The 14,493-nt window shown below is 34.9% G+C and overlaps 1 protein-coding gene across 7 annotated transcripts in view; it reads right to left on the bottom strand.

The window, feature by feature from the left end:
- Positions 1-455: 455 nt before the first annotated feature.
- Positions 456-14,493, bottom strand: part of PRPF40A (pre-mRNA processing factor 40 homolog A) — a 59,577-nt gene continuing 45,539 nt past the window's right edge. For 3 of the 7 annotated variants that reach the window (XM_079924012.1, XM_079924011.1, XM_079924009.1), the window contains 10 exons: positions 11,790-11,904; positions 11,530-11,633; positions 11,281-11,397; positions 10,817-10,954; positions 10,510-10,605; positions 8,072-8,158; positions 7,889-7,985; positions 7,744-7,805; positions 6,969-7,100; positions 458-5,601 (listed from right to left, as the gene is read on the bottom strand). In XM_079924012.1, coding sequence (XP_079780138.1) covers positions 5,509-5,601; positions 6,969-7,100; positions 7,744-7,805; positions 7,889-7,985; positions 8,072-8,158; positions 10,510-10,605; positions 10,817-10,954; positions 11,281-11,397; positions 11,530-11,633; positions 11,790-11,904 — 1,041 coding nt within the window. In that variant the 3' untranslated portion in view covers positions 458-5,508. Of the gene's footprint in view, positions 5,602-6,968; positions 7,101-7,743; positions 7,806-7,888; positions 7,986-8,071; positions 8,159-10,509; positions 10,606-10,816; positions 10,955-11,280; positions 11,398-11,529; positions 11,634-11,789; positions 11,905-14,493 lie in introns of all 7 variants that reach the window. The other 4 variants (XM_079924013.1, XM_079924007.1, XM_079924008.1 and 1 more) reach the window with 4 other exon arrangements.

Genomic DNA, 14,493 nt, shown 5'->3' on the forward strand with positions numbered 1-14,493 from the left:
TTGTTTTATGAACCAAGGCCCCCTGCAGTGAAAAGCATGGAGTCCTAACCACTGGAGAGTAAGGGAATGCCCAGCACCCATTTTAAAAGATATTTCCTAATGACTCAGAGTTAAGCCCATTTGTTTCCCTCTCCCAGTCTTTGTGACTAAAAATATAAATCTTAACCCACTAAAAGTCACTGCAATGACACTGCAATGAATGTCCGGTGACCCTGATGACTCAACAATGCTCAGTAGATGACGGAACTTGATATCACTGACTTCGTTGGTTCAAGGTATTGGATTTTGTAGAATTACCTAATTTTACACTGTAATACTTTCATAATATTAGCTTTATAATTCACATCTATTAATTTTAAATTTGATTATGAAATTCTTAGCCCTAATACAGTTTTTATCAGAAATGTGTGCACAGGTGAATATACTATCAGCCCACTTCATACCAAAGGAGTAATCTTCCATTTTTTCTAAAATACCCCATCTATTTCTAAGAAAAAACTTGAAGAAACAAATGTGTGAACGAAAGTTGACAAACTTTTCTTTGATCTTTTTATAGAGAAAAGCAAATATTACACTGAGAAAACAGAATGTGGGCATCTATCATCTTACAGCACAGAACTGCTGCATATGACAGTGCTTAAAGGAAAAAGCTGACACAAATCCAACTTAGTAAGAGATGCCATTTTTTTCTAATAAATTATATTTATTTACAAAAGGTCTACTTTTATGTAATTGATGTTCTTTACATCAGAACAATATATGAACATAAGAGAAAATCTGGTAATTATAAACACAAAGTAGAAACCTTGTTCCCCCTATTACTCACCTTTCAGAACAAGTCTTCAGTTTAGTTGCAGAGGTAGGCAAGAGATCAACACCTACCAAAAAAGTTTGCAGGCAGGACCAAAAAAAAAAAGATATTTCTGAATACCACATTTAGATACCCCCAAAGAACAGCATAAAAGAAGGGCATCAAGAAATGGCTTAGTTTGAATCTGATGTGAGATTAGGCAGCCACTTTCATAGTCTGAATGAAAACTGGAGCGAGGTTAGCCAGTTTCCATGAAATGCAAACATCAACCTTAAACCTAGGACAAATTACCATCAAATTAATAGTCAATTACCAGTCACTAACAATGAGGTGGCCTTGAACGAGATCATATTGAATCATAAGAGCAGTTTTTATACAGCAAGTTCAAAAAGCACAGAAAATCTGCAGTTAAGGAACTTAAGCCAGGTAGAGAGAAACCAAGTAATGTTTGGAGGGTTAGGGGGGAGTGTGTGGGTAACTGGAGCAAAATCTGCTCACTTCTCACCTCACCTGTAAGTTAGCTCCAAGAACACAGAAGTGCATGCCCTGTCACCATTATTCACCCCTTCTCAGAAGTTAAAATAGGAATTTTTTTTGTCCATTAGGGCCTTTAGATCAACTCTTATCTAGCTAAATGTTAGCTCCTCAAAAGTTACTACTTTTAAACTACTACTGTGGTAATAGTAGTATGAATATGATATGAAAGAAGGTATGTTTCAAATCATCACAAGGGATTGCCTTTCCTACTTAAAACCACGTGAAAGTTTCATGTTTTCACGTAACAAGCTTTTGGACATTTCTGAAGTAACAGTTAAGATTGAGGTACAGTCACTAGAACTTATCTTTAGTGTACTTCAATTAGTTTAGGGTTTAGTATGGTTTATTGCAACGATGCTTTTTCAAGCCCTTTAACAGATGCCGAGTACCATGGATGCTGGATGAGTACGTCTGTCAACTAAGATTTTACATTCACTCAGTAAATGCCTACTATGTATGTACCAGGCACTGTTCTAACTCACAGGATAAAACAGTGAGTGAAACAGAAATCCCTGCCCCCAAGGAATCTGACCATCATTTACATCAAAACAATTGAAAAACTTAAGAGCAAGGTAAGAAATTAACAAGGAAGGTAAGAATTTATTAGACTGCTATATGCCATTACTAGAACCATAGCATGAGATTTAGAACACAGTTCCATGAAAATTACTCATGACGTTATTTTGTTTTTCCTTTATGTAAAATGAGTCCTAGAAAATGTAAAAGAAAATTCTACCTAGTATTGAGAGAAATCCCCAAGGGAATAGAAAAAAGTCTGACTTCAGGTATAAGGAATTAACGTGCTCTGCCTCATTTTGCTTTCAGAAATGCTTATTTAGTTCTTTGGCTTTGTGATTTACATTTAAATTACATAATATACTTAAATACCCTATAAACTCTTAAAAAAAGCATTCATTACTCTTCCCTGGGTACTCTGATTAGAAACAGCTCTCTCTTAAATAGTATCCAAGTTTTTTTTGTTTTTTTTTTAGTATCCAAGTTTTAAATGAAAATCCTTAAATAAAGAAGCTACCCCTTTCTGGATGCAAAAATAAAAGTGGCTGCCTAGTCAGCACTCAGGTGACCATTAACATGCGAAGAAAACCAGGATCATCTAGGCAAATGCTTCGTAACACAAGATGCAGGCCCTTTGGTAACCGAATGAAAACTATGGACCATCCTTCCAGAAAAATGTACACAGATATTTCAAGAAGTTTTACAGTCTTAATGCTGTGAATTAAGACTGCTTTACTCTAGGCCAATCCCTTTCATTTTATAGCTGGATAATATGGGGCCCAATTAGCAAAAATTAAAAGATGAAATAGCTGTGATACTTTGATCATTTTCAAATTTACTGGGCATAAAAAGTATTACTCCCAAGGCATAAAAAGTATTTTTATTGTTGAAAACCATGAATCTATATGCTGAAGCTCCTTTGGGTAATGATAATGAAATGCCGTCACTGTGTTGAAAAAAAAATGTTGGGACCATTGCTTTTATTTAGAAGTATTAACGTTGTTTAAATACAGTTGGGAAAGGTGCAAAGAGTTCTTTATACTTCATTAACTTTTCATACAAATTCAATTTTCCCACACAGGAATTATGTACTGGGAGGAATAAAAACATCAAATATTTGAGGTTCTGGATTTTGACTATTAAGCATGATATTATTAAATGTATTAGTGAATTTAATCTAAGAGTTCATTAACATTAATGAGTGATAGTGAGGGAAGATAAGCCCTTAACATTTACCTGAAAGTCTGAGGCTTAACTGAAAAGCAGAAATTCCCCTTATCTGAATATAAACAATACTTTCCTATTTGAACACATTTTTAACATTATCTGTTCAACTCTAACCAATATTCCAAGACATTTCAACTTTTACCAGACTGAAGATTTAGAAACCTAATCAAATGGATTAAAAATATTCACACACAACTGTTTTAAAACAATCTTCCCATTGCCTGTACCTTCAGGCCATAGTATCTTTCTGGCAACTAAGTATCATTTGATGGGATCACTAAGGAATTAGAATCACTTCAATTACATGTTTTATAACAAGGATGTTGTATTTTGCGTTAGAATTTATCAGTTTCGCTTTTAGGTCAAATAGTTTTCATGGATTAACTATAAGGAAACTTGAATTTGTATTGTCTTGTAGGGATCTGAGGTTGTGATAAGACAGTATCTCTATAAGAAATAAGAAATCTAATTTGAGGACATGCTAAACCACATCAATAGCTTTTTATTTAAATAGAAAAATCAAAACTTTAAAGTTGTACTTAAAAAAATCATCATTCATGGAAGTAATTAAAAGTTTTAGATTCTACATTCTCTTGTGAAACATCACTAGTATTTCTGCCAATATCATATGCAGATTTTACTCTGACTTCCATGTCAAGTGTCTGACATGATTAGCAATATTAACTATCATTACGAAGGGACCTCTGAAAATTAAGTCTAGGCAACTTGCCTGTTGCCAAAGCTGTTGTTATATGTTTTGGTTCTAATATACAATAGGAGACTAACCTCAAGCAAGCAATTGGTTACTTCACATTTTCTAAAGATAGTCACTCTCACTTTCTACAAAGTCATGTCATATTTCACAACAGAAAAATGACTTGGCAGCGAGAAATGTTCAGGGCCCCCTCCCTGCCCCGCCCACCAACCTGCCTTGAGCCTTTCAATAGTGGATGCTAGATTAATTGAAACAAAGCGGGCAGGGATGGAAAAAGAGTCATCCTGGTCAGTCCCACTTTCAAATTAGGATGGTGAAGGAAAAATAAACTTTTTGTTCTTCTGAATCCCAACCTGAAACAGGATTGCCCAAAGTGTCCAAAATAAAAAAATACCTAAGATAATACCAAAGACTATGTGCTATAATTTACTTATTTACTTAAAAAAATCTCCTGCACTGAAGGAAAATAGTATAAATTACATTACCAACCTTCAAAAGTTAGCATGTAAAGAGTATTCTAAACTTCAAACCATTGCCTTTCTTAGAGTATTCTGTAGGAAATTCACAGATCAAAAACAAATACAGGGGTCTCAAATGCACTGATTTATAATATTCTTAAATATTAAAAAAGGAAAGTAACTTAGCTGTGTGGGTTAGCTAAAGCAAAATTTCAGGGATTTTAGTATCTTAACCCTTAAAGGCTCATACAATTTTTTACAGCTGAGCAGTTTAAGTAGAAATAAATACTAGTACACACTAGAAGAGAAGATTTAATAATTGATAAAAATGTACAAAAATATTCAAATCAGAAATGCTTCAGAATGTGTACCACGAAGTCAGTACTTCTCAGTGAGGAGGGAAGGTAAAAGACTTCCTCAATGAAAAAAAGCAAGAGAAAGATCGGATTTAAAAAAAAAAAAAAGACAACTGTTAAAGAAATCGTTTAAGTCAACATTGATTTGTTTTAGACAAGGATATTGCAACCATCACTTAAAGTTTGGTGGCACATTCTTTAGTAGGTCCTTAAGGCAATATATTTAAGCTAATTTACAATTTGATTTGATGTTAACTTTTTAAACATCACCTCAAAATAATGCCCTCACAATAGCCTTTTTAAAATGTATTTAGATGTTTCATAAAAAATAATGGTGGCTTTATTATAGTAGTGCTCAATAGCACCACTATAGTTAAGGGTCTACCAGGTTTCCATTAAGAACACCTATGTCTGAGTTCACCTTAAAAGATCATATCGGCTTCAACCAGTTGGATAGTGCACAAAAAAGCAGTTTTATCAGTTGCTGGTGCTTTTTTTGTACTACTAGATATTAAAAAATTTTCATTATATCTTCAAAATCCAACTTCTATAAAGTAAATCAATCAAATCACCTCATGACTTAGACTTTAGAACAAAGTAGAGACACCTGCAGTTATCAGTAAATTGCCACCTTTAATCCATTCTGCAGTGCCCTATGAAAGGGTCACAGAAAGACAGTTATGACTGTATGAAAATATGATTCTTGATACAGAATCAAAAGTTATTTTCAATTTCCTTTGCTTTTTATAAAGTCCACAATAACAATACTTAAATGCACTTTTTTTTCTGTGATATAATTAAAACCCAGTGTTATTTCAATTGAACTTAAAATAGAATCCCTGGTCTGAATTAGACTTTAAATCATACTGTAAACATATTTGGTATAATTTATTGATCATCATCCAGTTGCTCCAAAAGGGTCCTTCTACGCTTTTCCAATTCCCCTTCACTCAGTTCACTGCCAGAAGTATCCCAATTACCCTGAAAAGACAACGAATACAATTATATTTGTGTCAGGACTCAAAAGGTTAAGTAGTAATGAACCTTTGAAAAAAGAATCCACATCTATGTGGATTCTTTTCCACAAAAACAAATGCATCATAGGGTATGAAGACTGATCTCTTTCCTAAAAGCCTACCAATGGGTTGTTAACTAAGTACTCCTTGGTTACATTAGGGGAGACACTTAACTTAGAATGAGACTTTTATATGGTGTTTACTTTCAGTTTACATTAATATGTAGATCGGGGGAATAGTAAGTACCAGTTTTTCTTCCTGTTAATACAACTGAATATGAAACATCTTGTTTCCATTTAATGGAAGCTGGGTGTTCATTTCCTAAGTATTATATTCCTTCCTATTTTTTCCGATTCTAGGTTGTCCTATACGTGTTTTATATTACATAAAAGTATCAAGCTTTAAGCATACTATTGCGCCCAGATAAAGAAACATTCCAGATTTATGAGGACAATAGTTTGGCTGGAAAAAATTTAAAACAGACAAAAAAACCAAAACAACTGAGAGAAGCAACTTTTCAAAAGTAGATTTTTCACCTATCTTCCTTCCCCCTCCAGGGATTTCATTTAACCTACTGTGAAGAAGAAACTATTAAGTTGCTAAGTAAGTATAGAGGAAATCATCATTCCTCACCAAGGATGTGCATCAGACTCACCAGTGCAGCTTTAAAAACAAAACAAGAACAAAAAAAACCCTCCACCCTATTCCCACTGAATGAGAATATCCAGAGGGAGACCAGGGCTTACCTACACAATTTAAACTCTCAATTGGTAACTCACAGGCATTATACTTGCTAAGCCCACAGCATTTGTGGAACGAACGGCAAGGTGAAGAAGGCTTGTGTTACTGTGCTCTGGCATACATACACAAACACACATACAGGGGAAACTGAAAACTAATTATGTAATTTGATAATAAAACATTAGATCTGGCTTATTGTATCCTCCTATCTACTTGCCCTCAACTCTTCCCTCCCAATGATTAAAAGCTGCTGGAAAGCTACCTTTTGAAACTGGATTTAGTAACAATGACAACTGTGGATATGGTGGAGGGAAAACCTGGTTTGAATCTCTTAAAGTTTATATTCTAAAATTAGGTAGACAATGTCCATTGGTATTTCTTTGTGAGAATGTACAAAGCAGAAGAATATATCCTTTCTTAGTGGGTTAAACAACTGTTAGAGAATGCTATGTTATTTTTTTAAGGAATATAAAATTTAGGATGCTTAACTTGGGTCATTCATGATCATATACGTTAGAAAACTGTGTGTGAAAAGTAGCTGACATTTTTGTACTATGAAAATGCAGAGATGAAAGAATTCTAAATACTTACAGAATCCTTTCCAGTCTTTTTCTTAGGTGATTTGTGTTTTGACTCTGATCTTTGTCTAGTTCTGTCTTTTTCGCTTTCCCGGTCTTTTTCTTTTTTATCCTTCTCCCGTTCAGCATCTGACTCTGGAGAGTCCTGTGTAAATAAAAAAACAATGTCAGCATTTTGATAAAGAAACCATTCCATTAGAAAAAAGTCCCTATATAGGTAATATTTAAGAACACCCACATATAACAGAGTATGTATGTGTTCCTAGAGTGGTGGAATCTGAATCGATAACCTCAAGGAATTTAAAACATTCCCAAGATTCATGAGATGAAGTTGGTCTTTCCTATGGGAAAGATGACATTCTGATAGGGTAAAATACCACTAAAAGAGCGTCACTAAATTAAGTGTGCCTTCATCACTAAGATTAGGTGTATCTTGATGTGTACCTAAGATTAAGAGCTGAAGGTAAAGGAAAAAGTTTAAACATTTAAACTTGTGGTTCTCAACAACAGCTCAATATATATATATATACAATCACACACCCTTGGATCTTTCTGTAAGATTACTATAAAAAAACAGAGTGGAAGTCTTAACACTGTGTTATTTTTTTTCAAAGTTCACCAAAAGATTTTAATGAAAGATTAAGGTGAACAACAACTATGAAGCTCTTGAGTTTAGGTACATACCTAAACTCTGTTGACTGCATCGGACTAGACAGAAATTTCTACTGCCACTGAGAAAGTGAAGGGCAAAAGCCTAGGTACAGTGTAAAAATTAAGAGTTTGCTTACAGATTTATGTCTTCTCTTCTTGCTTTTCTTCTTATGTTTTTTTGATTTCTTATAACTTCTCTCTAAGCAGCACAAAAAGAAAAGTGTCAGAATTTGAGGACATCCAAGTGTCAATGATTTTAATCAAGTTAAAAGATATGTTTACCAGATTCAGCACTAGAAGAATGTTCTGAAGCAGAACGAGACTCTGATCGCTGTCTTTTTTTCTTTGAATGGCTGTCATCATCATCTGAATCTGATCCCTACACAATACAAATAATTTCATTCATAATGCTGCTAACAAATATTTCAATACACTTATGGTGCCATTTTTAATAAACTTCCTTACTGATCGAGAGCGGGAGCGTTTCCTGTGATGTTTTTTAGATTTCTTAGAGTGTTTCTTATTCTTTGAATGATGATGTTGACATTCATGCTACAGGGGCAAAAGAAAAAAATTTCAGAAGTTCACACTTTAGACAGTACATCATGGAGAATTTTTAAAAGCTTTACAAATAGGTTCTTAGAGTAAAACTGCATTCATTTTGCGTATTTAGGATGTACTCCCCCCTTGAAATGGTGCAAAGAGTTACTTAACAAGGAACAGAAGAGAACATTTTAACTATCCTGTACCCACTCATTTGGACATCTAAACACAACGTTCAAAAGTATTAATAAAATACTTTTTTTTAGCAATGAGAATGGTGTGGGTACAGTAGGGACAATTGATACCCTCCATAAAGGTATAATCTGCAGAATAGTTACACTACTTTCAAAAACAACAAAATGTTATTCATACGTGGCTTTTCTGATGAACGTGGCTCAGCACTGAAATAAAGAACTACCTCAGAATCATCCATAAAGGAGGTTGGTCTCACAAATTAAATGCAAAATCAGCTCTTTTCACCCAAGGAGCATTCCCTTCCTAGCCAAGCTTAAGATATCCAAAGGCAATCTAACTACACATGAAATCAGAAAAGGAAATGTTGTCTCTGTGGATTAACTCTGTCACTAAAATAATTATGAGGCTAGTAGGGAAGGAAAAACGCTGCAGTAAAAACTCCTTGCCCCCAAACATATCTAAGCCTTTGAAAATAAATTCTGCTTCAGTTTACGAGTAAGTGGAAACAGAAAATCTGGTTCAGGGATTCTGTCTCTGTCTCTCTCTGTCTGTCTCTGTCTCTGTCTCTCTCTGTTTCTCTCTCTCTCTCTCTCTGTCTCTCTGTTTCTCTCTGTCTCTCTCTGTTTCTCTCTCTCTCTCTCTCTGTTTCTCTCTCTCTCTCTCTCTCTCGATTAACTGATTAATTGTTCCCTGACCAAGGATCAAACTGGCGCCCCCTGCAGTGGAAGTGCAGAGCCTTAACCAAAGGACCACGAGGGCAGTCCTCATTCTTTCTTTATGTCACTGAATGTTAACTCTTCTTCCTTTTCTACTTCAAGGCCCACATTATTGGGGTCCAAGTCCTATTCTGATATGTTCAGCTTTTCCCTATGCTGCCATCATTTTGCTCCATTTATGACCTCACCACTAATACCCCCCAGCACAGATCATGAAAGAATCTTGTTGGAGATTCCTGAATTCGGGGAAAATGTTAAGACACTACCTAGAGCAGAGCTTATCAAAATTAAATGTACATTCTAGTGCTCGAGAATCTTGTTAAAATGGTAATTCTGATACAGGATTTCTGCCGATGGGGCCTGAGGTTCTGTATTTCTAACAAGTTTCCAGGTAAAACAGATGCTGCTGGTCTGAAACACACTTTGAGTAGAAAAGATCTATAGGTCAACAGCACTAAATCTAGAGGCAGCTGGGAAACAATATATGGTACATGTGCGACATGTTAACAGAGCAAACTGTTGTCAACAATGATATTCACCAAGAACAATAAATGCAATGCAACAGTCAACAGTCAATTAAGTGACCTGCTATGCCCAATGACCATCGGCAGCACTATAATATTAAGTATGTGCTAACGTTGGCTTGCTGTAACGTATTGGTTTGTCTATAACTGATAGCACAGCTTATTTGTTAAAAGCACTGGCCCTGGAATCAAAAGCCTATGTTGGAATCCCTTCCATGCAAATTACTTTTTCTCTTTGCCTCAATTTTGCTCATCTGTAACTTCATAGGGTTGTTATGAGGATTAAGCTCATATATGAAATATCTGTAAAACAATTAGAACAGTGCCTGGCCCATATAGGCAGCAAATACTACTATTCAAAAATTATTGGTCAATTTAGCATATTTACTATCTCCAAGTGCCCATCTGAAATCTTCATCAAAATACCCTTAATTCAGCTAGTGGAATAACTGCAATTTTATCATTACTTATTATTTTAACAAAAACTTACTACCTTATTCCATTATTTTTCAGAACATCTCTGTGCTTCCAACACATCTAATGTAGTATAATATCTGAAATGTGCTTAAAAGCTGTTTTCTATCTGTTTTACAAGATTCTGATTTCTTTTTAGGTTTACTAAGTCACCCCATTTGACTGCTAAATTGATGAATTTCTGTAACACTGTATAAGTATGAAACAAATATGAAAAGTGTCCACTAAACAGATCTTTAAATTCCCATGCAAGCTTAGTTTGTTTCAATTAAAAGCAATTTCTATAGAATAAACCATTCCCTAATCATCCCAGGTAGTAAGTACATTTGTATAAAATTACTTAAAAGTATAATTTAAAAAACGTACTTTGATCATTCTAAATTCTTCAATTTTTAAAAAATTTTAATGTATTTTGTAATATTTCAGCCACTTACGATAAAACTAAAATTACCTCAAGCACATGCATAAAATCTTTAAATATTCGTTTTCTTTCAGACTCTAGAGTTATATCCTCAAATGCTGGCTCTTTTACAAATCTCTCCCGGATCTGAAAAATTCAGATATGGAATCAATATATGAATACTGAGAAGAGTATACCAATATGACTAAAAGGAATCATAGCAGCAAGTGAAAACTGTGACAGCCCAGCCCCCTCAAAGTGTTTATTTCCTTTCCTCTAGTTATCTCTGTGCCTACGAGAAAGAATTAAAAAATTTTCATCTTCAGTTGTAAAGGAAAAAATTTACAAGTATACATACATCTTCCCAGACAGCATCCAATTCTATTGGAGGAGTAGCTTGTTTCAACATACTCTTAAATGCAGATTCTTTTCGTTTCATCTTCCGAGCCTCCTCTTTTTCTCTTTCGCGTTCACGGGCTTCTGCCTTTTCTAGTAACTTTTAGAAAACATATTTAATCAGTTATAATAGTATAATATAATCTGTGTTAACTGAAATAATTCATTATAATTAATTTAAGTATTCTCCTATCATCTATAAGTTAGAGAGCCAATTATTTTTAGGAAAGGAAGCTTACCATCAGCCATCATCTAAGTACATTATATTCTGTTACCTCACCCTGGAAGAGTGTCCACTACTCTGTAAAATACTATTCCTATTCCCTTATTTCAGTAGCTTACATACAACTTAAGTATTTTTGGCCAAATGTATTAAAAACTATACTACTAATCTAGTTGTTCATAACAGTAAAGATGATAACTTACACTATTGAAAGCCAACTTAATATTTCCTGCATCTAATGTGGTTGATCTTTTAGTCGAACTGATTATTGCCACAAAGTCTTCAAAAGTAGTATTTACTTCAACTACAAATCCTTTATCCTAAAAAACAGAAATCTTGTTAATATTAATAACACTAATCAAAGGAACACAGTATCACTTTAAAATATATGGCACGGATTAACAGTTAACAGCAAGTATACTAGTTAATAATACCAAGTATATACTATTTACCTTTAGAATGTCTTTTATTATCTTCTTCTCATCATGATAACGTGCTTTAAGATCCTCAACATAAAACTTGAAAAGGTCAAGTGCAGTTGATCCTAATGAAAAAACTAAAGAAGTCAAAAGCTAGCTCTAATCAAAGAGCTGCAATTACTTTTTTGTTTATAAAACAAAAGAAAGCACCCCCCATGCCCCAACACAACCATCTTTCCCTCTGGCCCATTCCAACTATCATAACTACAAATTAGGAAAGAGAAGAATCTCACCCGGCTGACCAAGCATATTAGTGAATCTAATGTCAGAACTAATTGTTGGATACAATTCCATCCAAGATGACATAGAATGCAGTTGTCCATGTTCATGCAGTTCATCTAAAAATATCTGGGGGAAGGGGAGAACAACAATGAACCCATTATATATTGAAAAGCCATCTTTAAGGACTTTAGAAATATTGGTATAACATGAACGAAGATACATGTTAAAAACAGCTATATTTAAAACTCTTCTGCCAATGTTATCACAAATATGTTTAGGTGCAAAGCATATTTGCTCTTTGATGAAAGTAAAATCAGCTTTTAGGCAAAAAACTATTTTGGACTTCAGAGAAAAGGACTGTTGAAAAGCTACATTACCTTTCCAGGCTTCAGTTTACTGTCCCTTAAGATAGATCATCATTTCCAGTTTGCAAATAACATATACAAATAAAGTCAAAACACTGGATGTTATCTCAAATGATGAGGCTAAAGAATGTGCATGCACATTTACTGCAAAATATACTTTTTGTTTTTAAACATAACGCCTAATGTGTTCTGAGGATTTTTTAATTTAATTTTCTTTTCTAAGAGGAAGATATACAATTTTACTAAAGCAACATACATATAGTGTGGGGAACTAGGACTCAACCCCCATGTCTGATTTTAAAACCTATTTCCTTTCTTCCATATTACTGTTACAACTTAAATTTTTATATGCTCACTTTATCCATTTTTTTTTACTATTTGCCAACTTTCAGGGCAACATAGTGGGACTTTAGTACTCAGCAATTTCCACATTTCCTATATCCTGAAATCCTTAGGGAGTTTTAATTCTATAAATGTCCCTAAATTAGGGGCCAAATTCTACTCCTAAAATTCTTATACCTGCACTGTTCAACGCCAGCAGTATATAACACACAATGATTTTGAAGGTTTATTACCAAAATAAATAAATAAAAATATACTGGTTGCGTGTTAAAAGACAATATTTTAGATATATTAGGTGAAATAAAAGGTTACTAAAATTAGTAAGAAATTAAAATCATGTATGTGGCATACAAATTTTTATTGGGTAGCACTGTCCTGAATGACACCAGACATGTATAATACCACTTCTCTCCAAATAGGAATAAGCATGTCAATTCAGTCTCTATTTCCAAAATTTATTCCTCAAACTTAATTTCTATCCTTTCGTCCTTACCCTTCAACATAAATGGGAGCTCAACCCACCCCTGCTGTGTGATAACCAAGGTTCTTCACCTACTCCCTTTTGAGTCCCTAAAACAGCCTAGAAACCATCTTCAATGATGCTCTCTAGGATCTTAAAATCTACTTCATCATACCTGCTTTGCTAGTATTTGTTTCACTTCTAGGTTGCTGATAAAGTCATAGAATTTCGACACTGAATCCATTTCAGTAGTGAATCTCCTAACTTGAATGAAAATTAGAAATCACCTGAGATTTTTTTAAAGAAAATATGAATTAAAATAAAGATATTTGTAATTTATTTCTTAAAACTCACCAGGTAAGTTTTATGTGAATTCAGGTTTGAAAACCATTATGCTAAAACTGTATGGCTCTTTCTCTCTTTTATTTACTAACCCCACCTTGGGAAGGGGAGGAGAAGATGGAAACCAAGTTGCTTCAAAGATGGCTGAGGCTGGTTATTTCTCCTTCCCTTAGAGGAGAAGGCTCCCAACGTTGGCACTAATGACATCTTGGAGCTCGTAAACTTTTTTGTTTTGTTTTGTTTTGGGGGGGGGGGTTGGTCCTGTACATTGGATGATGTTCAACAATACCTCTGGTCTCTACCCAACTAGATGCTAGTAGCAACTTCTCCCCAGATCATGACCATCAACAAAAGCACTAGTTGAACACCACTCACTGCCTCAGGCCAACTCAATAATATGTCTTTTCCCTCATCTTCCTTCTTTTTGTCTCCTCATATAAGGTTCATAATGTAACTACTCACATATGCTTGAATAAACCTTCAAAGATTTTATTTAATAACAGAATACCCCTATCCTTCAATTCTTTCTTCATCCTCTCCCTTTTTTTTTTTTTTTTTTTTGCAGTACGCGGGCCTCTCACTGTTGTGGCCTCTCCCGTTGCGGAGCACAGGCTCCGGACGTGCAGGCTCAGCGGCCATGGCTCACAGGCCCAGCCGCTCCACAGCATGTGGGATCTTCCCGGACTGGGGCACGATCCCGTGTCCCCTGCATCTGCAGGCGGACTCTCAACCACTGCGCCACCAGGGAAGCCCCATTCTCTCCCTCTTGACTGGTTCTCTCTTACCAAAGAAAAGCCACACTCTTAACCCTGAAAGTACTCTTGAACTGTCTTATCAAAACATCAGAGAAAGGTCTGATTTTGCCTCTATTTACCTTTAAACTATTTGGCAACTCTTTAACTTCCCCTAGATGTCGACAGTCACTGACCTTAAATGTCACATCTAACTATAGTTCTTTCAGTCTTATTTCATAAAGAATCTCAACATTTGCCACTTTTGGTAAATTACCTTAGGTGGTATCTCAATGAATCATGTGAAGAAATGGTAAAAACAAAACCACAGATTGTAGTCCCCCTCCCCGTCCCAATTTGATTCATTAGGTCTCAGTGGGGTTCTAAGAGTTTGCCTTTCTAATAAGTTTCCAAGAGAGAGTGACATGCTGGCCCATACTTAGAGAACTGCCCGAGGCCATTAGCTTTCTCTGCA

The sequence above is a fragment of the Stenella coeruleoalba genome, assembly GCF_951394435.1.
Source record: "Stenella coeruleoalba genome assembly, chromosome: 6".
NCBI classification, from domain to species: Eukaryota; Metazoa; Chordata; class Mammalia; order Artiodactyla; family Delphinidae; genus Stenella; species Stenella coeruleoalba.